The sequence below is a fragment of the Cydia splendana genome, chromosome 2 (assembly GCF_910591565.1).
Source record: "Cydia splendana chromosome 2, ilCydSple1.2, whole genome shotgun sequence".
Taxonomy (NCBI): Eukaryota; Metazoa; Arthropoda; class Insecta; order Lepidoptera; family Tortricidae; genus Cydia; species Cydia splendana.
The window spans coordinates 25,254,605-25,281,345 of record NC_085961.1 but is presented as its reverse complement, the minus strand read 5'-3'; the positions used below and the strand labels follow the sequence as shown (position 1 = coordinate 25,281,345).

The following is a 26,741-nucleotide window of genomic DNA, read 5'->3' as shown; positions in this document are numbered from 1 at the left end:
ATGGAGTGTCCTTAGTTCCTTGGAGCTTGGGACGGATGTTGGTGTGGGATGCTACCTGCGTAGACACACTGGCACCGTCCCAGCTCCAACGGACTACTGTAAAAGCGGGCGGAGCGGCGGAAAGCGCCGAAATTCTAAAACGTAACAAATATAAGAGCCTCGGTAGAGAGTACCATTTTGTACCATTTGGTGTTGAAACTCTAGGTCCATGGGGTCCCAGCGCGCATAAGTTGTTCGCAGAAATCGCGAAGCGTCTGGTTGACGTAACTGGTGACCGAAGAGCTGGCGGCTACCTCGCACAACGTATCAGCATTGCGATACAGCGAGGAAATGCCGCCAGCATCCTTGGTACAATGCCTCAAGGGCCTATTTTAGATTTAAGCTAGTTATTAATTTCGTTTAGTAGTAACACTGTATATATATTGTATGTAAATAAAGATTTATTTACCTATGAGTTGGTAAGTTATAAATGTATAAGTACCATCCATTTTGATGAAAAATGGGCAACTTAAAATTTTAGGCTTTCATTTTTAATTCATTATCATTACAAATGACATCGATTTATTTTATTTCCTACATGCGTTTATTAAATACAAACGGTAGGCTGTTTTCGATATTCGACTTTTTGCTTATTCTAATCGTAATTTAGGACCCACATTTGCCAGAGTACCCTCGAGATGATCATGTGGTTACTTGGATTTTACCCTTTTAAAGCTTTAAATTTTAAAGCTTTTGACTACGTTAAACTATATTGTTTAAATAGGTCTACCGTTAACCCAGGGCGGTTGGTAAGAAGTTACGAATAGGTATTATGGTCAGCTACGGAATGGTTGAAGGCTTGGCTGTATGAAACGGATTTGATGTTCAAGTACTTAAGTCATAACGTAATATATAAAGTAAATCTTATTCCCAAAACTCAGCGTACATTCGTCTACTAGAAAATCACCGCGCCTCTTTACCAACCACCTGAAATAAGTGGTAGATCTACAAATCAGTTGCCGCAGAGACAGGAATCCCGTAAGTTGGCTCGAAGCCAGGGCAGGAAGCGAGTGACTCTCGTGTAGACTCCTGGGTACCCCGGCCGTCCGCAACCAACTCCCCACGACACTATACCTGAAAATTTGCGGAACAAGTTAAATGCTTAGTTAGATCCTTGATGCAGCTTGATGAAATAAAGGGTTTTGTGATCATAAATCAAACTCGTGTAGGCATATTGCCCACACGTCAAAACTTGCCAAGACAAATGTAATTTTGATTTGTCAAAATAAAGATAAAAAAAGAATTACAGTTTTTCGATCAGGTCACGTGTCCATCTTACGAAGCGTCTTACGTCTTACGGCTGTCGCGAGTTTAACATTTTTTCCCCATCACAAAAAGTGCACACCGCCGCTAAAGAAGTTTTCACTTCAAAAAAATATATTTCTTACCAACAATCTGGAATTTGTCTCCCTTTTGTAATAGCAGAGGCCCACCACTGTCGCCCTGGCATGAGTCGGTAGACGCTCGACCGGCACACAACTGAAAATAATATTTTGTTATTTGAATTAAAAAATATTACAAGGATTGAAGAACAGACATTGTTGAAAGCCGAGAAGCGTATTCAAATTATGAAAATATGATATTGATTTGACATCAATTTCAGTGCATTTAGCTCAGGCCCTTATTGACGCGCAGAGACTAATTACAATTCAATATATTATCTATTTTTAAAATCGAATAAGATAGTTCAAATTAAAAGTAGTAAGGTAATGTAGGTAAAATTTAGGTAAAATTTTTAACTGAGTTGTTAGTGATCCGGGACGCACATCACGTCTGGTAGGTACCCGCCCTCTGACGTGCGGCCCCTAGCCAACCACGATGCCTTCTGCTTGAAGGATATACCTACCATGTTGTTAGTGATCCGGGAAGCTCGGTACTTCATCCCGCGACACTGCGTGAGCGACAGGATGGGCACGCGCACCTCCTGCACGACGGCCGGGAGCTGCCCGCCCTCTGACGTGCGACCCCAGCCAACTACGATGCCTTCTTTGCCCGAGGGATCTATACCTGAAAACAACGGTTAACTTTTATGTCTTCATTGCCTCAAAATAGTAGGAGCTTTTACGGGAAAAATCTGCGGGACTTCATATGGAAATGATGGAAAAGAAGCGTATAAATTTGTATAAAGATAACTATGATTGTGTGACAACAACGTTGGAATAGAATATGGTATTTGGCTTTATTATACCTTGTCACAGTGGCTATCAATGTGAAAGCCGCTAGGGATCTCATAGTATTATTACAGAGACAACGCACGTAACGGTACAGAAATCATTCCTTGAACGTACTTACAAAAAAAATTATACTTTTGTGATGTTTTTTTTTCCGTTACATAATTATTTATGATGGTTCCGGTAACAAGTGTTCTGTTCTCCAACTTTGTTGCTCAGTAGCTAATTAACTCGGACGCTGATGTCCGCACTTTCATTAATTTCCAGTTGAATGATAACTGACTAGTAGTAGCAGTTTTAGTAGATTAAACTATCTAGCTTGAACGGTACCGTATTTTTTGGACAAAAAATGTGCTATCGTACGATGGCAGTGATAGATATTATTTTAAAGCTTTCTTTTCAAGTGATATTACTTACTAGCTGGTGGCAGACAGATGGGTTTGATGATCTTGGAGAAGGTGACCGGCTTGCGAAGCTTGAGCAGCGCTATGTCGTTGTTGTATGAGTCAGCGTCGAAGCTCCGGTGGCGTACGATAGAGGTGACGGCACGCATGATGGCGGCGCTCTCCGTGGTGACCGTCTGGTCGTGGTCGCCGAGGATCACACGGATCTTAGAACGTTTCAGTCTGAAATAAAGAGAGCAAAAAATTTATAGGTGATTTTCTTTGTATTTCCTGTCAGTCTCCGTCCGTCTGTCTGTCCTTATTTCACAGCCATTTTATTCGAAAACTATAAGCTATATTTTATTGAAATTTGTTTAGTTAGTTTAGAACTAAAACAAATACTTTTAGGGGGGGCACTAACATAATTAATTATTCTGGCACATAATTCGATATGGTCTTTAAAAACAACTTTAATCAGCAACGTAGTTTGCAGCTATTGTAAATGTTTCTAAATGAATCATAATCATGTCTTGGCATTGGCATTTTTTGCATAAGTAAAATTAAACAGAATGGCTATCAATAAACTTGCATACGCGGAAGGATTATGTCAAACATTGACAGTACCGACTAGTGCCTGCTAAATCAGCTAGGTATCACAAACACGTAAAACAAAACGATACACGTACATGACGGTTGATATTTAGTAATGTCCTGTCGTCATGACACCGCCTTAACGCATTCACTGCAAGGGGGCGTGGCCTACAAACTTGTATGACGGTGGACGCACATGTGCGTCGGGGGCAGTGAATGTGTTAATAATACACCTTAACGAATGGTATTGAGAAGAAAAGTATTTCATTTGTATTTTATTTTCGCTCTCTGCACAAGCTTACTTAATGGACCCCAATGTGTGGGCTAGAGGCCAAATTCGTACGTTAACGTAAGTTTTGATATCTAAATCATGTCATTTACATTCATATCATTCGCACATGAATTTCGCTCGTCATATTGGCGCGAGCGGGACGCACGCGCGAATGATAACTACATGACATCATTTAGATATTAAAAAGTGCGTTCGAATTGACCTCCTTTACATGTTGATATCGTTTATTAATACGTTTGTATTACAATACGTTTGTTTATAGGTACTTTTGTATCTCCAATAATAAGAGGCGATATCTTTCTTATAATCTGAGTCCCGATTTTCTCCATCTTACTTCCGGAATTTATTATTCTGAAAAAAAAAAACGACACGAATGCAAATTGCAGTTGGAATAATTTGCAAAAGTAGGACTCGCTGTAGCAACGCAATATTGCATGTTTATGTACATATACGAGTAATAACAGAACTACTTCAACACAAATAATAATGATATATGATGTGTATTCCGCCTAGCTATTTAGTATACTTAGTGATATTTCCTTACGATACGATAGACAGAAAACAAAGAAGAAACGGTTAAATAAAAGTGACAATTAAGTAATGAATCCTTCTTTATCTTTAAATCCAAATCAACGACGATATGTTTACATGATAGTAGGACGCAACTACGCATAAATCAACACTTCGACACTTTGAACTACTGTATTAATCTTGAAGAAGTAAACAAGTGATTTAGTCATAAGATGCAGAACGTAATGATAAATCATCGCAAACCGACACGCAAACGTGTCGCATGCTTATGTGTTTTACGATTGAATAATGATACGTGCATAATTAGTAAGGTATAGTTACATGATTTTAAGTGGACACATGTTGACGCTTAATTTCTTCGAATTAAAGTCTAATTTTAGTTGTGGTGAGTGCATTTCATAAGTGCATACTCTAAACCGGTAATACTCGTAAGTCGTAATACTAATTTGATGCAAAATGCAGATGATTCACGAGTTTTGAAAATTTGTCAATTCATTTGTGCTATGTTTTTACAGATAAACAACACACACGTACACAAGTAGGTACATATGTGTAGGTACATTATTTATCTATTTACAAGGAGAGATTTGTGAAAGGTCGATATAAAAATTAAAAATAATCTGTGGGTTTATTTCTAAGAAAATATTTTCTATTGCATGTAAATGTTTTGGGTGAAAGAGTCGCCAATTTGTTTTTTTTTTTTGTCATTTTAAATTTAACACCTAATTGGAAATGCATTATGATCATTAGTTATATAATACTACTTTCATTAACCGGATTATACTAACTGCCTAGGTCTTCTTACTAATCCGTAATAAGGAAATCCTGAGGCAGCGAGCGTGTATCATTATTTCGCTCTCACTCCGGCCTGAGAACTGTTTACTTCCTAAAGCAGATAACTTTTACTTTTGACTACAATTAGTATTTTTAAATTATAGTCCTTTCAAGTTCACGTAAAAAGGATTTGGAACATTTTCATATTTTTAGTTTCAAATTATTATTCGTTTACTAAAGTTTCCAATATTTTGAACAAACCTAGTTGGAAAATTGTCGTAAATTACGAGTATTTCTGATACCATTTTTAATAAGTCGCCTCACTCCATCATTCAACAGATTCAGCATCTATTAATTTTCAGAAACATTGGAAAACCTGTGCTTAAGTACTAAAGTTATCGTAACTCTCAAAAATCCAAACGCACAGCCCCTTAACCTAACTCGTTGATTATAATATTACAGCGTTTTCAGTTTCAGTGATATTCTAACTAAACCAAAACGTCGGCGGTGATTATTTTGATTAGTTTGAAACTACAGATACCTCGTTACGGCTATTCTACATCCGATTTAGCAATCTATCTGGAATTATTTGAATTGATCACGTTTATGGCCTTTATGGTATGCGGGTTTTCAGTTTACAGATGTTTTTAAAGTTACAAGATACATAGATATAAATTCCCTAGTAAAACAATTTTCGGGTTTAGAAATATGAAGTCTTCCATATAACTTACTTCCTCACGCAATGCGCAGCCGTGAGCACATACTCCTTGGTCAGCAGCGACGCTCCACAGTGGAACTGTCCATCGTAGACGATCCTGGCCATCCACGGGTAGCGATTGGCCCCTGCCGGCACGCCGCCCACGATGCGGTTCTCCTGGTTCGATCCGCCGCACTCTGTGAAAGCGAAAGCAGTTTGTTGAACCCTAACATTGTAGATATCTAGATGGAGCCCTTGACAAACTCGCTCGGCCGCTTGGGACCGGGAAATTGCTTTATACGGTGGCGGTTGTGGATATAAGCATAAGGAAATAGCTTCGTGTGAACTGTGTAGGATACTTTGATGATAATTTTGTGACAAGAGTCCATTTACGCTAACTCTACATCGAAATTGACAGAACAAAGTGTAGAAGAAAGTATGTATTATAAACATCAAATTTTCATAGAAATTTGTGTCTTAGGAAATACCACTCTACATCACTCACATATTTTTTGGGATTTAATAATAAACAGTTAGGGTAAGGAATAGCATATGACTTTAAAGTGATTTAATCTGTACCTGTGTAGTGTGACACTAAAGACGTTCAAGCAATCCCTGGTCTGCCCCGACGTATGCATTAAAGTATTTAATTAAAATGCGAGAATAAATAATGGCAATAAACTTTTCACCACACCAGCTCGGAAAGGCTTAGGTACTTTGCACTTCAAAAACGGATAGCAAAGTTGCACTTTGCTATCAGTAATTCACATGTGAGGCAAAGTAATCAAATGCAAATTTTAAGTTGTTTTCTTATGTTTGCTGGTAGAATTGACTTTTTAATGATGATTTTGGATGATAAATATTTAATAACATTCATTTGAATTTGATTTGGTTTGATTTTGTTTGATATTTTACATTTAATATTTGCTTCGGGTTGGTGTGGTGAAAAATTTTGTTTCACTCGGAGGCGAATTTTCTTTAACCCCGTGCTTTGAAACCCTCGCAACGCTCAAGATTCCATTTTTCGAACCACTCGCTACGCTCGTGGTTCAATTTTGGAATCTTTCGCTTACTCGGGTATCAATATTAGCTCGAGCGGTTAAACAACAACTTTGCCCCCTTGTAAAACTAATAGCTATTAAAGGACTTATGTAATGTACCTAAGTTTAAAGTTTATGTCGATGTTTTTTATGGGGGATTGAGCCATAGGTAATGTCGTATGATAATCCATTGCCGGCATGGCATTACGATTCAAAAAGCCCAAAAAGCCAAAAAAATCATTAGGTAGGTACCTAATTATTCGGTATTTTAGTTATAAGTATATCTAACTAATTTCAATTCTTTTATAACACTATAGCACTATCAAGTCTACTAGGCGATACCTGTGCGATCGTTTTCCTGTCATTTTTAAACGTTTGCAGTTGAACGGTTGCGACCACCATAGTAACTACTTCACTTTCTCCGATGGCTGCAGTTCAATGCACATGGGGTCGTTCTATTCTTGTTAATGATTGTTTACATCTTTCTTGCACTCTTTATGAGATTGCTGTAACAAGACATTGCTTTCGCAAGACTATTTTAAGTGTCATGTCTACCTGGTTGTTAGTTTTTATTAGACCATTGCTATACCATACATAATGACTACCTCTATTGTTATTCAAACTTAAAAACATTGAGGAATACATTCACACATAACCAGGAGTTATACACAGGGGTTGTTAATTTCTATATATATTGATAAGTTGATAATCATTACACTACATACAAAAAAAGTTTAATTAATAGGTATTTCAACATTACTTACATAAATATTGACCAAGTTTATTTAATTAGGTAATAGTGCAAAACGGAAACGTGAGTTTTATTAACAGAGATCGTAAATTTTATAGCATTTTTGGTGCAGCGGAGTGGTGTTAACGGAATTGGTATAAACAATTCCAACGGAAATGGTAAATTAAGGTTAATATTAACGTAATTAACGTTAATTAATCATTAGGGTTGAAATTGTTTATACCAATTCCGTTAACACCACTCCGTTGCACCGAAAATGCTATAAGATTTACGATGTCTGTTTATTAAATTAATTTAAACTTGATCGAAAACGTTTTCTACTGAAAACTAAATTTAAACTGAACCAGGCTTTAATCGCGTGCACTTACTTTTATTAGTCTTCCTGCAATCAATAACGTAATCAGGCGGCTTAGCACGGTCGCGTTTTTATCCCTTGTCACCATGCCTGTCACGTTCTAACAAGTATGTAAGTGCGAAAGGGACGCGCATAGTGATAGTCGATAAAAATGGAACCGTGCTGAGCCCGCAGGCCAATTAATAAAAGTAAGTTCACCCGATTTAGTCACTATGTGTTAAGTACATATTTACAAAAAAAAAAATTGTTTTTTTGTGTATATATCATAGTGCCAATACACAGTTTACGAATCAAATTAACAGATTGTACATATTATTACTTACAATACAATAATTAAAAATACAAATACACTTACAAATTAAGCATAGGTAGTGCATGTTGTGCAATGTGCATAACCACATTAACCACAGATTAACAATAGGGCTAGGATACTAAGGATACTACTTCTACCACTAGTAGGTAATAGGTACAATTTAATTCGATTATAAGTGTATTTCGATATCGAGTGCTACATGACACAACTTACCTATCTTCCTAGGAAGAGGATTTGCTCTGCCGCACTCTAAAAAGTGAATTTGAATGCACAATTAGAACTGCATGTAAGCGCTAAAACTTGTGAATAGATTGGGACCATGCAAATTTCAGTGTAGCATGAAAATTTGTGACTTGGACATTTTTCGAGTGTATAATAAACGTATATAGATGTTTGAGCGAGATTAAAGGCACCTGTAACCGCGAAAGTCGAATTTCATAAATTTCTAGCAACTATCTCTGTCACTCTTATTACGCTTTAAATGGAGTAAAAGAGGAAGATTTACGAACTTCGATGTTCGCGGTAGACCCTCTACTTGAGAACTAGCTACTTGCTGCAGTGTCTTCAAAAGTACTATATTTGTAAGAAAAGGACATGCCTAACTGAACTATAAGATACTTTCGTGTGATCATTTTACAGTGAATTTAGGTAAACATAGGTATTTTAACAAATAAAAATAGGCTTCATAATAGGGTTCCTATGGTCACCCTTTGCGTACGGAACCTTGAAACAACTCGTACAACGTACGTTGGTATTTCAAATAATTTGTTAACAAGTTTAACAATATGGAAATACAATGATAGACTTTTTCAGTAAGTACCTATGATCTGTAGATTTCTCAGCAAGATACACATACAAACATTTCTACAAAAAGAAAGATAGAATCTCAGGTTGAGCCAAACTAACACTGAACTACATAGTCACTGGTCTACAAAAGTGGATTGATCCTACAAGAATGTTGGCATTGGCGGTAGGTACAGCTACAACAAAAGTGCCGCAATGGGAAGGCTGGTGAACGTGAATACTTGCCACATGAGCAGTTCTTGACCTGGGAGTCATCGTCTTCCTCCTCCACGCTCTGCTCATCCAGGAGTGGCACCTCCAGTCCGAAGATGGCGTCGAAGAGAAACCGCTGGCTTCTGTTACCTGATGACACCTGGAAAATTTAAAAAACTCAATTGATAAACTCATAGGTACTTCCTTACAATTTGTAAACATATTATTAAATTATGATCATAAGTCTAAACCTAAATAAGCCTGAGGCATTGTTCCCAGGACACTGGCCGCGTTCCCTATCTGCACAGTGAGGCTGAGTTTTTGTGCAAAAAATGCGCCTGCTCGTAGGTCGCCAGACACCCACACCTTACAATTTGTTCAATAATTATATGGCATTTTTGGTTGATTAGGTTTTTTCATAATTTTCAAAATGGCGTAGCTATAGGGGTTCGCGAGATCTACAGCTCACAAAGCCACCATGCAGTTTTGTCAGTTGGAAGAACACGCTTTTACGATTACCGTTTACTTACATAACTACCTAAAATTTACGTGACCCATCACGCGACATCAGAGAGGCTATAAAACCAGAAACACAGATAAACTTGTCGAGATAGACCGTCCCAACGGAAATGCACTTACATAAGCATTGTTTAATGTTTATTTAAAGTTCACGGCGGCTTCGCTTTCGCAGCGCGCACGTGCATTACCGCACTTGCGCAATGGCAAAATAATTGGCCAGTAATGTCAATGTTGCTTTCACAATCTCAAAAAAAACCATGTTCCGGTGATCTGATACGCCATTACTCTTTTCGTTTTGCCTAGTTTTTGTTACACTTTCATTCTCATCTCATCTGACAGGCGGTGAATTGTGGAATGACTCAAAGTACAACCTACACCTACCTACGGTAAGGCGGGCGTTTTACTTTCCAAGTGCGTTTTTTTGCATTTTTGTAACCATGAGCAATGAAAATAAAATAAATGGATTTGTTGTATAATTTCCATTGCGATATTCAACTCCCGATTCCATAAACAACGATTCTTTTGCCTATTTTTTATGGAAGTAGGGACCGTTAAGAAATACTATACAATACCGTAAAACAGGGTGAGTAGGTTTCGCGGGGAACTATGGGTTATGAATGGGGAGAGAAGGATTGAGAGGGGGGTGAGGTGGGTTTTTAAGGCTACTGCTACAAAAATAATGTATTCCAATTTAAAATGGAGCTATAGTAATATTCATAATAAAAAAAATCGATCCAACAATCTTCCAAAATCACCTTTGTATGAAAAACCCTCTCACCCCAAATACGAGGCACTACGGGGTGAGGTGGGTTTTCCTCTTTATCGTCAAAGTTATGAAATGGAACTACCCAAAATAAAATACAAACTAAAATACAAACGTCCGAACCACTTATTATATACACCATTCAGTTTTCACATGTAAAAATAAAATTTTATCGAGGTTTGAAAGTCAAATTTCACCCAACTCACCCCATTTTACGGTATAGGTATGTTACTTAGTAGGTTTTGTAAACTACACATGTATTTTACTTTCCTCGTATTCGAAATGAATAGTAGAGTGTTTAATTCGAAAGAAAAGCACGCATACCGACTTGCACTAATGCAAATGGCCTAAATATTTAGCCGTTCATCCCTTGGTTAACAATCTACTATTGAGCCCTGAGTATAATACTGATTGAAACGAACGTTCATTAATTAAATCTGCTAAATAACGTGATATGCACCTCTGTAGATATTTAGGTATTTAATTAAATTTTCCCATTGTGCATAATCATCATGGAAGTGATAGCCGTATGGTATGACCGATAGGATTAAATACCTGCAACATAAATCGATTTCAGGATTTCCGAGATAGGTATGTTTATTAAAAATAATAAGCAATGAACGTAATAAGTAGATAGGTACATACTTAGTATTTCTTATATATTACATACTTACGTTAAAATTCCTACCTACTTTTCCGAAATGATTGGTTTTTGAAACGAATGAGTATTTTTGTTAGCAGACGTTTCTGCTTAGTACAAAATTTGTTTCGTATTTATCTGTTACTTTTAATATATAGTAACAGCACCAGTCATGGGACATTTAAGAGGAAATTTGGAGTATTTATGACATTTCCCTTGTACATGTAAACTCTCTCCGCTTAGCGTGTTAAAAGATGAAAGTCCTATCCGCCTTTCATGTTTTAGGCGTGTTGTATCAAAGATACTGCAATGAGTTTCCACATAATTAACAAATTAAAACTATGCTTTTTTTCTCCAGTCATGGACACCAAAGCTCCAGTAATGGGCCCCCGGTAATGGACGTGGATCCAGTAATGGGCCCCCTATAATGGACATTGCTCTATCAGTATAAAATATTGAAATGGGGAATAAGTTATGGCAAAAAAATCAATTTTTGGTATAAGCTTTTATCGCTGAATGTATTTTTCTTTCCACAGCCAATTATTATTGTATTAGATTCATCGAGACAATTCTAATATACCCAAACACAATTAGTTAGGGTTTATTGCGATATAGTTCCCATGGCCACCTCCTGTCTTCATCATCAGATCAAGTCCATGTTATCATAATATTGCATTATCATCCGATTTGCATACTTAATTACGTACTTACACAAAATTTCAACTGAATCGGAAATCGAAAAGTGGGTCAAATTCAGCTACCAAGATTTGACCCACACTAACTAACAAGGCAAGTTAAATAAAAGTTTGGAAAAACGATATTAATTTATCCTAAGTCCGAGAATACCTCCTGGTTGACATATTTCGTAACTACATTTTACTTCTGTATTGTTTAAAACATGAAATTATGGCATGGCAAGCATCATTATGTCAATTGTCCCATCATAGGAGGTGGGAGGTAGGTAGGAGTTTTACAGCTCCTATAATGGGATTGGGCCAAATATCACTATTTTTTTACATCTGTGGAGTCACAACATAGTGTGTTGTATACCTTATCTCATGGTAAATGCAATTAACAAAACACATTCTAGTTTTCATCAAGTATTAATTAATTAAAATTTAATAAATTAACTCACCTCTCTTAGCGAAGTTGTTAAGAATTTTTAGTGATATTTTTTTTCAGTGGCACGACAACTTTTGGGTTGACGCACATTTCTTAAAAAATAACCGAATTTAATAACAATTCAAACATAATCAGCTCTAGGACTCTTATTTATGATAAAAGTACATCCAGTGTTTATAAACTACTTTTATATACTTATTTTAGAGGAATTGTGTTTTTATGTCCCATTACTGGTTCCGTGTCCATTATAGGGTATACTACTATACATATGTGACGTCCAACGGGTAAAGGTACCTTATGGCAGTTGGCGCTTACGCTATTATTAACGTCGCTCCAATATTATTGTGGCGCTATGCGACGTAAGCGCCAGCCGCCATAAGGTACCTTCTGCCGTGGAACGTCACATTTATTTATTATTAATCACATAATGTTTAACTAATGTGGTGGTGACAGATTTAATTGCTATCATTTGTAAAAGTACTAGGTATATTTGATTAATTATTCAAATGAGGATGATGATTACCTTGCTTACTATTTGCTATAGAAAATCCAAGGCCTGAAAATAAGTGCTACAGGCCCCGTGCATGAACTATAGGGGGCAGCATAATAGGAGCCGTCAGATTTTTGGCGCGAGTCGTAAATGTGTCGTTTATGCTTCCGATGTAGTCCACAAGATGGCAGAACCTACTATGCACAAGGAAACGTACCGACGACAACGGTGGATGGTAGCACTTGCTTTGGCAATGTACATGTGCACAAATATATCATACATAGTGTTATATTTAACAATCCTTCCTTATGTCAACCGCATTCCCTATGTTTACAATATAATATGAGCAGCAACACACATTCGCTTTCCCCGATGTGTTCTGACGTAACGTCAGTGGTGACGAAACGACACGTCTTTCCATTACGTAACCCGTTATGGCACAAATAATGAGGCTAAGGTTGAAACTCTATCATGAATAAACTGTTACGCGTGATACTAAACAACTTGTAAACAATAATAGTAATAGGTATATTAGTGTTATGGCTTTCGCGGAGCTATAAGTAATACCTACTAGTAAATATAGTTATTTGTTTTACAAGGGGGCAAAGTTGAAAAATTTAATCTTGAGCTTTGCGAGGGTTTCAAAGCGCAAGGGTTAAACAAAATTTGCCCCCGAGTGAAACACAAAATTTTTCACCACACCAACCCGAAGAAAATATTATAGACTGCTCGAGAAACTGAAAATGGTGAAAAATAGAGATACTACTCCTAAAAATACGTGTGATACCTCATTAGATTCGTCATGATGCCTAGAAAAATGTATTCGAATACACACAAAAAATATCAAAAGTTATAAACAAAAAAATTGGGAAATAAGTAGATATTTTTTATTTCCGCAAAATCTCAAAAAGTATTACTATTTAAGAAACCAAAATTAATATGGTAAAAGAGGAGGATATATCTAATAAAACATTCCATACTTGCAGAACTGTATCTCCATTATTTATACTTTTTATTAAACGCTGAACACAGCCCTCCGCGCCTAATTTTCGGGAAGCGCGCACGACGTGAAAAAGCGATTACGTAAGATTAAATATAATTTTAAAGGTATAAAATATTCATTAAAAAAATTAATAAAATTATGGTGTATTTAAAATATGTCAACAAATATAGTATGTACTTGTAGAAATTTATATTAAAGTTATTTTTTCAACAAGTTAGGCAATTGTTAATAATCAAAATGTTCTCAAACTTCCTTCTTTATTGAAAACGAAAAAAAATGTAAATAACTATCATAAAATTATGTCGCTTTCTAGAGCTCTTCTCATATATATGCTTAATACTGAGAGTAAGAATAAAGATAATTGAATCCAAAATTAAGTGACACAAATATCTTTCGAGCTTCTAACACGCTTTTCGATTTACGTCACGAATATTACTCATGAATCATGAGTCATGAATTCATGATGATTAATTATAGTCACGATTATTATTGTCATGTTTTTCATAATTTGAAAAAAAAACGGTCAATGTCTGATTCCAAGGCTGCCTGAAAGGGCAGCAAAAAATGAATTCTAGACAGTTCGAAGATCGGTCATTTAAATTGAAAACCCGTGACCCCATTAGTGATTTCGAAACCGACCCGAGTGAAATATCTAATGCAATGTAGATCGTTGGTCAGTCTGAAGTTCAATGTCTTCATGTCAGGGTCGATTGATTGTTTTGTTAACAATGCATCGAAACAATACAATTTCCTCAGATACTATGCATACAATAAACTTTAGGTATTATGCAGATGGGTTATTTACTTAAATATCATTAGGTAGGTAGGTATTATGTATTTGTGTTTGGTATTTATGTCGAAGAGATTTTAAGGTGAAAAAAAAAAACAATTGTATTTAGTGTAAGATGGGGACAATCTTTAGGTTCTTTTCTAAGATAAATATTTAGAAAATTATTCATTACAATAAATTGGACATACATAATAGCAAATAATAGAGACTCATGAGCTGTTAAGAACACTATTCAAAATGTATCCTCAAAATGGAATAGGTTACTTTCTTAAAGAAGATACCTACCCAGTACCTACTTAACACAATCACTGCTAATAACGCGAGCTGCGCGCTTCGAATGTAGCCGATAACACCGATTTTCCCTTTTTTAGTGTTTTATATTAATTCAACTATATTTTTTTTATAAAATGTTTTTATGGCAACGCTCAATTGCACTAATATCGCATTCGTCGTGTAAGTTTTTTTTTCATTGAATGCGTATAAGCCGCCAGTATAAGGTCATGCGATAGTAGGTACTTACTTATACTTTCCAAAGTATGATTGGGCTGCCTTTCACGAGGTAATTGTTGCTCTCGTTTTTGCGATCAAAATAATGCAAGAAAGTGTCTGACGCCGGTTGCGTAACTCACAATTTGCGGTCCACTTTTTGTATAGAGACAATATTTTTCCTCTGCAACGTTGGTAGGTATTCCTGCCCGAACACATCAAATAGGTTTAGTAGGTAATGAGAAGCTTTAAAAAGTTCATTGTATACTTATAATATCTCTTTGTGATGAGATGACATCTGATGATTGAGAATGAGAAACTAACGTGTAACGTGTGTTTCGAACAGTTCATAGGATTAAGACAACCCTCGTTAAAGTCTCATTACTAAAATTATATTCATCGGTAGGAACTTATTAATGAACAAATGAGGTGATTATTAACTTAGTTGCCTGTCAGTTATCTAATTCGCATACGTTACTAAGTAATTCCAGCACAAGTGCGGAAACACGCATATTACGCCCACCCAAACTTGCATAACTGATCGTTTAGTGACCCAGCACGGCGGAAAAATAGTTCCTATTCGATTACTTTGTATTGAACTATGTATTAGGTACACTAATGACCCAGTAAGTGGGTAATAAACGAAAGAATGTCTACGTGTATTTATGAATTCATTAGGTGAATGTATCGTAAAAAGTTTCTTTCAAATGTATTAATTAGTCAATCAGGAAAAATAAAATAGCTTGTGGAGTAGGTAACTAACTTCTACACGATTGAAGTATTATGTAGCGATAGATATGTAAATTAAATACGTACGGATGTGTATATTAAATGTGTCTGGTCGACATGTCTGTCAATATATGGTGGGAGAAGCACTGCACTACCCATACAACCATTTCCAGTCGCCGTTACGACGCGGTGTTGACACATCTTGTGTCGACACCGTCTGTTTCGGTCACAATTCCAGTCGCAGAGTCGTCGCCGTGTCGACACAGTTACCAGTGACATAAAGTGTGGTCGCCGTGTGCACACATTGTTTCGGGTTTGCGACTACTTTATGCCAAAATCATTCGTTCATTCGTTCATTTTGTTCCTGTCAAATGGAAACTGTCAGATGGAAAAATACTTAAATAAAAATAAGTGACATTAATACGCCATCTCTAAAACGGATTACAAGACGTTATTATATATTGTTTGCATTTATATTACAATAGGACTTAAATTAATATGGGGAATTAAACTGCTCGAGTGATTTGATAAACTAAGTGTAATATAATCAACGCGCCACCACATTGTTTTAGTTTAGCCGGAAATTAAATTGTTTACTTCTCAGTGCCTGTGTTCATAACTATATTATTTGAAGCATTTTTAGTACTTCGATGCGTATACTATACTTAAATAACAGAAATAACGCTTTACATACTACGAAACTTGTTAATTATGATGTATAAATATGGTTTAAGGCTGAGAAATATTGCAGTCACAAAGTAGTTGCAATGTTTCGACTTTGTGTCGACTCTGTGTTGACACATGACACGCGCTGTCAAAAGTAATAACAAAGTTACTGGTATGTTACTGGATTTGCAAAATGGCTCCTTGTGTTGATTTGTTTTCAGATATTCTCAAAGTGTAAAAATGCCGTGGTCAGAGATGGGCATTAATCGATTAACTGTTTATTCGACTAATTAATGGAATAAAAAAAGTTAATTCTCAAATTTTAATCGCGATTAGTTTAGTCGACCTAACATAGATTGAAATTGAATTAATCTGAATATTAATCGAATAAATTATCGATTAAATCTCGATTGAAAGTTGACAGGGGGCCATTTTTGTACGTAAAAATAATAGAAATGTCTTGCATGCAGATGGTAGCAAAACACTTTGTCATAAAAGTCGAGATGGGTGTCGATTAGGGTTTGCAATATCCGTAAATTTTTCGGATCCGGATATTTCGGATATTAAAATTTGACGGATCCGGATATCCGGATAATTCGGATAATACGGATCTGTATAAAAAAAAGTGACGTTCTATGAGGATCGGTTAAAAAAGGCTATTTTCATGGATAGTAGGATTTATTTGAAATTAACGTACTGAAATCGGTGTAGAAATATATGACAAAAATTAAACATTTGTTTGCAAATTAACAATTAAATAATAACAATCAGTTTTTATAGAAAAATTCTTTACAATAACACTAAATTAACTTAGGTAATTGTAACACCCTTAGCTAATGATTGACTAGGTTGATAATAATCAGGTTTAAAAGTTTTTAAAATCACATTATAAAATAAAAAGTTTACCCAAGCGAATGGTAATCAAAATTAAAGTTTTCAAAATCAATATTATAGTTATACAAACAAATAAAATTGAATCTTCAAAAGGACCTCGTCCAACGAAAAAAAAACATTTAATAAAACTAAAAGACAAGGTAACATTAATAATAAAGATTAATTTAATAATTATTATGTCTCACAATCATTATAACTAATTTAAACGATACAAAGCATTAAAAAATCTCTGTTTTTTAATGATTACTTGTCCAGTCTTTGATAATGTGAGCGCAGAAAACTCAAAGCATCCAACGAGTCTGCTTTGAGCCTAGTTCGAAGATGGTTACATAAGTAACCAGCTGACGAGAATACTCTCTCGGATTCCACGCTGGTTGGTGATATCGTTAATAAGGCATCATAAGCCCGTTGTAAGTATTCAGTCCTCTTGTTACTATAGTCAGACCGTAAAAAGTCTGCAGCGATTTTGATAGCGCACGCAGTGCAAGTGTCATATTAAACGTCAAACTTCTATGAAATTATGACGTATATATAACACTTACACTTAGTGATCCAAAAGACTCGAGCCTTTGGAGCTCTTTTTTAGGGCTCGCCTCATCTCTTGACGCCTAAAAGGCTAAAAGCCTATTTAGCTCTTTAGCACCCGAGCCTAGTTCTATTTAAGAGCCTAGAATCTTGGGGCTAATAACCTTATTAAGCCCCTAAAAAAAAGCCTATTGAGCTCTGTAGCCCCCGACCGGCTGGCCGGGCTTAATAAGGTTATTAACCCCAAGAGTCTAGGATCTTAAATATAACTAGGCTCGGGGGCTAAAGAGCTAAATAGGCTTTTAGCCTTTTAGGCGTCAAGTCAAAAAGAGCTAAAAGGCTTGAGTCCTTTGGATCACTACTTACACTGCGTGGGCTATCAAATCCGCTGCAGACTTTGTTTGGTGCGACTATATTATCGAACAAAGCCATTTCAACCTTTACTTGTGTTTCTATGTCCAGAGCAGCAGTTGCGTCTAGAGGTTAAGATGATGGATCCAATAATGCTTTTTAATCTCATCCTGCAGTTGTTGTTTCACACTCATTGAGGCCGCTGCTGAGGTACTAGGAAGTGCGGTTTGCTCAGGTTATGCCTGTTCGTGTACGGGTTGGGGTTCGAAAAACGTAGTATTTATTTTCATTATCGTCTCTCGAACACAGTCATTACTTGGATTCTCGAAAGGAAATGCAGAGTTGCTTTCTTGATAGAACGCATTAGGACTATGAAGGTATTTCATTGTACCGACTGAGCGAAAGCCTGATAACAATTATTTTAAAACATATATTATATTATATTCAGAGCCCACTGTGTCCCACTGCTGGGCAAAGGCCTCCCCCCTCTTCCTCCACTCGTCTCTATTTAGTGCAATATCTGGCCAGCCTCTCAAGAAGGAGTCCAAGTTATCCCGCCATCGCCGACGAGGCGATTTATAATAATTATTTTAAAACATAGTAATAATTATCCTTATTCCAGTCAAGAGGTATGCAGGTAGCTAGTTTTAAGGTTGTTAGTATTGTTGTTACTGTTACTACTGTTTAGTTTAAGCAATATTTGTATTTAGTTATCGCGTGATGGCCATGACCAGTGCAATATTTAACGGATCCGTGGGATCCGAAATATCCGGATCCTATGAGACGTTGGATCCGGATCTTAGTTTCGACGGATATCCGGATATTTCGGATATCCGGATATCCGGATCTCAAACCCTAGTGTCGATATATAGGTTTTAGGGAGTGCCGATTTCGAAAATAATGACCATTTTGGAATCCGAAATGGCGGCCATGCACTGTATCATAAAAGTCGTCATGGATGTCGTTTTATACGTTTTAGTGGGCCCCAATTTTGAAAATGATGACCATTTTGGAATCCAAAATGGCGGCCATGCACTATGCCATAAAAGTCGTCATGGGTGTCGTTTTATAGGTTTTAGGGGGCACAGATTTCGAAAATGATGACCATTTTGGATTCCAAGATGGCGGCCATGCACTATGTCATAAAAGTCGTCATGGATGTCGTTTTATAGGTTTTAGGGGGCCCCGATTTAGAAAATGATGACCATTTTGAAATCCAAAATGGCGGCCATGCACTATGTCATAAAAGTCGTCATGGGTGTCGTTTTATAGGTTTTGGGGGGCGCAGATTTAGAAAATGATAACCTTTTTGGATTCCAAAATGGCGGCCATGCACTATGTCATAAAAGTCGTCATGGGTGTCGTTTTATAGGTTTTAGGGGGCGCAGATTTCGAAAATGATGACCATTTTGGATTCCAAGATGGCGGCCATGCACTATGTCATAAAAGTCGTCATGTATGTCGTTTAATAGGTTTTAGGGGGCCCCGCTTTCGAAAATGATGACCATTTTGGAATCCAAAATGGCGGCCATGCACTATGTCATAAAAGTCGTCATGGGTGTCGTTTTATAGGTTTTGGGGGGCGCAGATTTCGAAAATGATGACTATTTTGGATTCCAAGATGGCGGCCATGCACTATGTCATAAAAGTCGTCATGGATGTCGTTCTATAGGTTTTAGGGGGCGCAGATTTCGAAAATGATAACATTTTCAATTTCAAAATGGCGGCAATGCACTATGTCATAAAAGTCGTCATGGATATCGTTTTATAGGTTTTAGGGAGCGCAGATTTCGAAAATGATGACTATTTTGGATTCCACTTTTATGACAAAATACGTAGCCGCCATCTTGGATTATAAAATGATCATCGTTTTCGAATTCTGCACTCCCTAAAACCTATAAATCGACATCCGTGACGACGCAAGTTATCTTTATTTTCAGATCTAACAAATTGCTACAGAATACAAAGGACAAAAAAGAAGCGAGGAGGTAATGAAACAAGCAAAAATACAGATGATTCCTCGACGCAATTGGGTGATTCTTAAATTGTGTCCAGATTTTTTTTGTCATAAAAGTTTTTATTTTTCACATATTACTCTCACAAGTTCCGTGACATTTCGACCTTGTAATTTTTTAAGTAAATGTTTTTGTTTATCTATGAGGATCTCACTAGAATAGTATAATCAAGGTATGTTTATATTTGATGAATGAAATAGTAACGCAAAAAAAAAATATATTTGTGTCTTATATTCCTGCCGAAGACTTTTATTTTACCTTTTCCTTCTACACAAGTTTGGCCAAGTAATAAGAATTTAGGGCTCTCAATTTTATTTTGACTTCTACAACAGTAAAGCTACGAGGCCATGTTTGGTATCGTTTTCGTATAAATTCGCAGTACCAAATTTAGTTAAGGTATCACATTGACACCATTCCGAAGTAAAAACATATAAACTTATTAAAATACTTTCTTTTAAACTCCTCTTCACGCTTAAACTGCTGAACAGTTTTAATTTAAATTTGGTACACATATATTTTGAGTCCCGAGACAGGATATAATAAGTTATCTCAAAAATCATCCTTTAAAGGTGTGAAATGAGGTGTAGGGGGGAATTCAGAATTGACTTCCTGAAGTTAATACTGTTTAAGTTTAGGTTTGAAGTCATGTTTTTTCATCATTTTTAACTAAATCAAAGATGTAGACCATCCCAAATTTCATATAAATCGGTTCAGCGGTTATTGCTTTCCCGTACAAATTTCCACGCCACTTTTCACACCTTCAAAAGATGATTTTGGTTATAAGATCTATCCTATGTCCTGTTCCGGGACGCAAACTATTTCTATACCATTTTTCAACGAAATCGGTTCAGCGGTTAAGCGTCAAGAAGAGTTTCAAAAAAACCGGCCAAGTGCGAGTCGGACTCGCGTATTAAGGGTTCCGTACATTAAGTCCGACTCGCGCTTGACTGCACATTTCTAATAGGTTTTCCTGTCATCTATAGGTAAAGAACTATTTTGTGTATTCAGACGGACATACATACAGACGCACGAGTGATCCTATAAGGGTTCCGTTTTTTCCTTTTGAGGTACGGAACCCTAAAAAGATTTATTTTTATTTTGTGGAATGGTGTCAATGTGATATCTTAAATGGATTCAGCACCCCAGATTTATACGAAAACGATACCAAACACGGCCTAGCACCTTCACTGATATAGATATATCAAGATAAAATTGAGAGCCCTAAATAAACTTTCAAGAGCGGATATCTCAAAGGCTATTCAACATATCGAAAAAATTGACTGAATAAACTTGTAACAAATTAAATAAACTTTCATTTTGTATAAGTGGCCATGTCGCTGAGATGCATAGTTTCCGAGATATAATCGAAAAACCGGAAAATGGGACCTTCAAAGCCCCCTCTCTCCCACCCGCTCAAGGGCTACGGCCGGGGACTTTTGATATGTTCACCTCCTAACTTGTCAAACCGAGTTACGGAGTCAAAAATTGTGTTCCGAGCATTTCCCTCTACAACTTTTGGAGCATTCGTTGCCTGACCTAAGTAGCTTATTGCATTTCTTTAAAAACTTTTCTGGAAAAGGTTGACGGGTGTTGGGTGTTTATATGGTTTCGGTCGATTATTATCATTTGCATTGCCCATGATGACTTACTAGAATTACGAGCACACGAGACACTAATAGTAGTTTGACAAACCTTGGTTTTCAAGAGGTATTTTATATTGACATTTGCTGTCACAAATTGGCTGTCAGATTTAGTCGCAAACCGCACGCAAAGTGCACACAAATGTGTCGACACCTTGTTACGGAAAAGTGTAGACACGGCGACGACACTTTGTTTCGAAACAATTCTAGACACATTGTGTGGACTCTGTTACGACACATCTGACATTTAGTTACCACTTTGTGATTCTGCGACTGGAATGGTTATATGGGTAGGGTTGCCATACGTTCCGGTACGCCGGGACATGTCCCGGTTTGAAGCACGGTGTCCCGGCGTCCCGGCCGATAAGAAAATTGTCCCGGTTTAAAAATCATAGTTATTTAGTAGGGGGCTGGACTTGGTAAATAATAATATACCTACATTTCTACGTTTCATATGGCCAAAATAAAAAAAAAATGTTTTATGGTACCTACTTTTACCTAATGTCCAATATCAGTTTCTCAGACACACAATAATTAGATGATTATGGAAATTATGTTATTTTATAGCTTTTAAAGTCTGTAATGTAGAGCTCGAATTTCAGGCTCTCAAGGGCCTAAAACCTCATCAATGGAACTTCGGCCCTCCGAGTAACTCTTGTACATATGACACATATTATTGTTGAGTAACACTAGCGCTGCTTTCTTACAGCTCGACCTTCAGTGTCGCTTAATTTTTAACACATATAAAAATTTGATTTGAGAAGCTTAACCTTTTGCCTCGCATGAAAGCTCACCGCGCTGGTTATAAGTAGGTACGCTTCGGGCTTATTAAGTAATGTAGAGATTTCTGAGCTCGACCTTCAGCCTCACATTTTACCTAAATTTTTGGTTTGTCTTCCAAATCTCGTCTTCTTCAGCTTAGCCTTTGACCTCGCTGCGCCAAGCTCGGCCTACGGTTTCGCTTTTTAATACAATGGACATTGGTTGGCGTCTATGCTCTAGCTGAGCTTATCCTGAAGCACGGCTTCGACCTCGCATGAAAGCTAGCCTCACTGGGGAACTTCGGATTTTTAGGCCCGGCCCGGCTTTTTTAACACGCTTTCACAATTTTGTCAAAAAAATTTCGCGCTCGCTTCGCTCGCATTTTTTGCTGGTTGACCCTGAATCCCCTGAATCTACATGGTAGCTTGACTAGTCAATGAATAATAATTTAAACCCATGGAAAATGTATCTCCGAAACTACTGTGCTAAAATTTGAAATAAAAAACACAAAATAGTTCTTTACCTAATATCTATAGGAAAACCTATTAGAAATGTGCAGTCAAGCGTGAGTCGGACTTAATTATAGACATTTCACTCACGTTTCACATGAAAAAATACATTGTTACAAATTGTGTAACCCTTTAAACGCGACGCGAGTCCGACTCGCACTTGGCCGGTTTTCTTTAAATGTCCCGGTCTGAGTCCCTACACTTATGGCAACCCTACACTGCACGGACTCAAATGTACCTGATTTGGTGATTCCCGTCATATATTGACCACAAGTCTAGAATCTAGGTATTAAGCGCAAGCGTCGTCTAGATCAGTGTGTTTTAAACTGAACTCCAAATCAATTATGATAACCTAAATTGCATTGTGTTGCCCAGGGTACATATTAGAGGGCGTAGGTCGAACCTAAACTCAATGCTAATATGCAAGGCTAGTCGGTCACTACCGAGTTCGACAACTGTTACCTACCACGTGTTGTTATATAACAGCTGCACGTAACAGCGAAAGTGGTGCACATCCGCTTCATCTATCGGACCTAATTATTACCGTTATTGCGTCGATTCTGCTCAATCCATTAGTCATAACACTAATCGCTAGCAACATCTAAATTTCCATCATCAGTTGTTAAGTCATTTGTCTTTGTTTACTAAACTCTTTTCTTTAGGTCTTCAGGAAGCTCTTTAGTTGGCAGGCAGCAGGTAGTATCATAGTTAAGCATCGTATTAGACTAAAACCAGACAAAGTTTGCACTGACTTGACAGTGACAATACATACAATATCCCATAGGAGTAGATAGCATATTTCCTGCTTCGCAAAGCTAACCTGTGGAATGAACTGTCGCCCGTGGTATTTCCCGACCGATACGACATTCAAACCTTCAAGAAAAGAGTGTATTCCCATCTTAAAGGTCGGCAACGCACTTGCAACCCCTCTAATGTTCCAGGTGTCCATGGGCAACAGTATTTGCAGGCATCAAGGATATTGCCCAAAGAGACAGCTATGAGTTTAGGGTTCCATTGACAACAAGGAACACTTACTAATTTCGCCATGTCTGTAGACCCGTAGCTGGTATAGGTGAACCAGGATCTATTGAGGGTGCGCCATGTTACGGAAATTTGTTGGTACTAATTTCTAGCAATGGCAACAATTTTAATAATAGACAACATCTACCCTCTATGATAGTTGTCAATATTGACAATGTAAACATTGCTTTGTCTAGTTTCGTGTGAATTATTATTAGACTGCAATAATCATGCCGAAAGTTTTAGATTTTACAGAGAAAAAAGTTGTAAATAGTGTATATAGTTATTTATTGGGAAAAAAACGTGCGGGAGAGAAATTTCTTCCATTAGAAAACATAACGAAATTAGCACCTGAATTGACGGGTAAGTTTCAAACTTATGGACAAATGTCACTATAGTCAGGTCGTCACGATTTGGTTGATGTCTTGTAATAATTTGATTTGTGTATTAGGTGTATCGCATGCATCGGCATCACGGATTGCTAGCGAAGGGCGTAAGGGCGAAATTAAACGACCAAACCTAAAAAAAAGAAAACAAAAAAAGAAAATAGATTTGGATGATTTTGATTTATGTGTCATACGTCGTAAAATTCACGAATTTTATAGCGTAAAAACCGAAGAAATATCCAAACATCAAACTTCGCACTTATTAAAGTTGTCGGAATAAAACAAAAATCATCTGCCAATTTCCATTGTCCCCACTATACAAATTGTTGCTATATAAAATTCAAAACGAGCGCCCTCTTGACAATACTCCCAAAGTTCTGGTTTACCTATACTTACATAACGAATAACGCCACGGTTTTTATGAACTAAGCGCAAAAATTGAGTCCATAACAATTAAGTGTGGGATGACTCATGGTCAGTGTTGGCCGAAAGTTAATGCGAATTGAAAATGTTGGCCATTAACCATTATAAATTGAACCTTAAACCGTAACGGACGATTACAGATTACGGTTCAATTTATAATGGTTAATGGCCAGCATTTTCAATTTGGATTAACTTTCGGCCAACACTGCTCATGGTTACGTATATGCACGCTGTATGCAACGCAATGCACCGAAGAAAACTTCTTATGGCTACTAGTTATCTAACAAAACTTTTACAGACTGTTTAGATTGTTTCTTTGAAATGATTTTGACCTACCTCAGCGTCGAATTTTATTTCTAAACAACATTATCAATTGTAATAGGAATTAAGATAAATTACTACCGATAGTTTGTGATAATGTGATAGAACCTAAATTTATTGTAATATGGAGCTTTGTACCTAAAATTCCAGCACTTGCCCTAACCACAAGCTATGTAACTAGTTAACTATGTACATAGGTACTTGTACCTTGCTCGACACGCACCGTATAGCGTCTTGTTCTCGTGATAATAAGGCAACAGCAGTCAGCTGGCGGAAAGTAAAAGTGCACGTACGGTCAACGCACGCGCAGCCCGACCGACCGTGATAACGCTCCCGACGTAAACAAGCGGGATTCCCAGGAAGAGGACGGATGTTATGTATTCCAAACTTGAACCTATTGCAAACTTAATTTTGAGTGATGCTCTCCTCGAAACCTTATCCTTTCCAGATTATGACGGCGCAACGATTTACCTAACACGAAACCAGAGGGGTGAATTCCGTAAAGAATGAGCAGAGGAACCGTAGGAAGAGCATAACTTTTACTGTTGGTGTCCCTGCAGACCAATGTTAATGTTAACCTACAGCATAATTAAATCATTAACGCAACTTTTTTCTCAGTAAATATTTGTAGGCTAACCACTCGCTGTTTTATGGCCTCACTGTACTCACCTTGCAACAAATTGCATGTGTTTTTACACATTGCGGCTTTTGATCGATCAATTCAATTCGTTGAACCTACATGGCCGGCAATGTATTTAAAATCGCATGCGACTTTAGGCAGAGGAAGAGTCAATATTTTCCTTACTGCACTATTAAGCATCTTCAGAACTGGTTGTAGTATGCTTAAACTCACATGGTTATCAAGCGCAGCGATATCCGGCGAGCTAATCTCCCTCGCAGCACCGGAACAAACAAACACAAAAACAAGGGCCACTGTTGTCCATGGGCACATTGTCGCGGGTCCGGGGTAGGAAACGGTGGAGAACTAAATGCGCAACCATTTATTTGCACGGCATCTCGAGGATCACTGGCGAAGTCGGTGAAGGCGAGTGGCTGGCATTATTCGCGTACTGACGGCCGCGGCGGCGCAGCCGCAGTGCGGGGTCTTCGGCCACACCACCGCACTTTCACTCGCGCCAAAATCTCAGCGCCCCACCGTGTTAGCAGCAGCTAGCGTAGTTCGACCAGTTCCTATAGGTTGTTAAGACGAAACAGGAACTGAGTTTTAAATATTTTAGGTAAATATACCCGTCTCGCTAACGGAAGCGGCACCTAAAAGTAGTGCGATAAGGACAAGGCGAAAAATCCTGCGTAATAAAAATCTCAAAAATCGAGGTTTCGTACTCCTCTGTTTCCTCCTCCAAAACTTAAACCAATCGTAACCAAATTTGGAAATCTAAATGATTATGAAATTATCTGTGTCGGACCGTTTTGCTTTTTTGGCTAATTGATATCAGTTTTGAATGCCACGCCTCTCATTGCGGCATAGTCAATTAGGCCATTTTGGCCATTTTTGAAGGGCTCTAGCGCCTTAAAAAACAAAAATATCAAAAAAAGCAAAACGGTCCGACACACATATTGACAATATTAATATGTGTTGAAAAAATCATTGCTCTAGCTTCAAAAACCACGGAGGAAAACGAGGAGTACGTTTGTATGGAGAAATGACCACCCTTAGCCGTCGAAGACATAGCTAAGTATCAATACCAATACCTATTGGTTAATTAATTTATCATTTATCTGGTAGGCATTGT

General features: G+C 37.3%; 1 protein-coding gene across 1 annotated transcript in view; it reads right to left on the bottom strand.

The window, feature by feature from the left end:
* The window catches only part of LOC134801329 (transmembrane protease serine 9-like), a 37,823-nt gene extending 11,688 nt beyond the window's left edge, over nucleotides 1-26,135 (bottom strand). Inside the window, exons 1-8 of the mRNA XM_063773873.1 lie at nucleotides 25,841-26,135; nucleotides 8,967-9,093; nucleotides 8,151-8,186; nucleotides 5,513-5,675; nucleotides 2,628-2,836; nucleotides 1,886-2,046; nucleotides 1,428-1,518; nucleotides 995-1,113 (exon numbers count right to left, since the gene is read on the bottom strand). Coding sequence (XP_063629943.1) covers nucleotides 995-1,113; nucleotides 1,428-1,518; nucleotides 1,886-2,046; nucleotides 2,628-2,836; nucleotides 5,513-5,675; nucleotides 8,151-8,186; nucleotides 8,967-9,093; nucleotides 25,841-25,939 — 1,005 coding nt within the window. The 5' untranslated portion in view covers nucleotides 25,940-26,135. The remainder of the gene's footprint in view (nucleotides 1-994; nucleotides 1,114-1,427; nucleotides 1,519-1,885; nucleotides 2,047-2,627; nucleotides 2,837-5,512; nucleotides 5,676-8,150; nucleotides 8,187-8,966; nucleotides 9,094-25,840) is intronic.
* Between the last annotated feature and the right edge of the window lie 606 nt (nucleotides 26,136-26,741).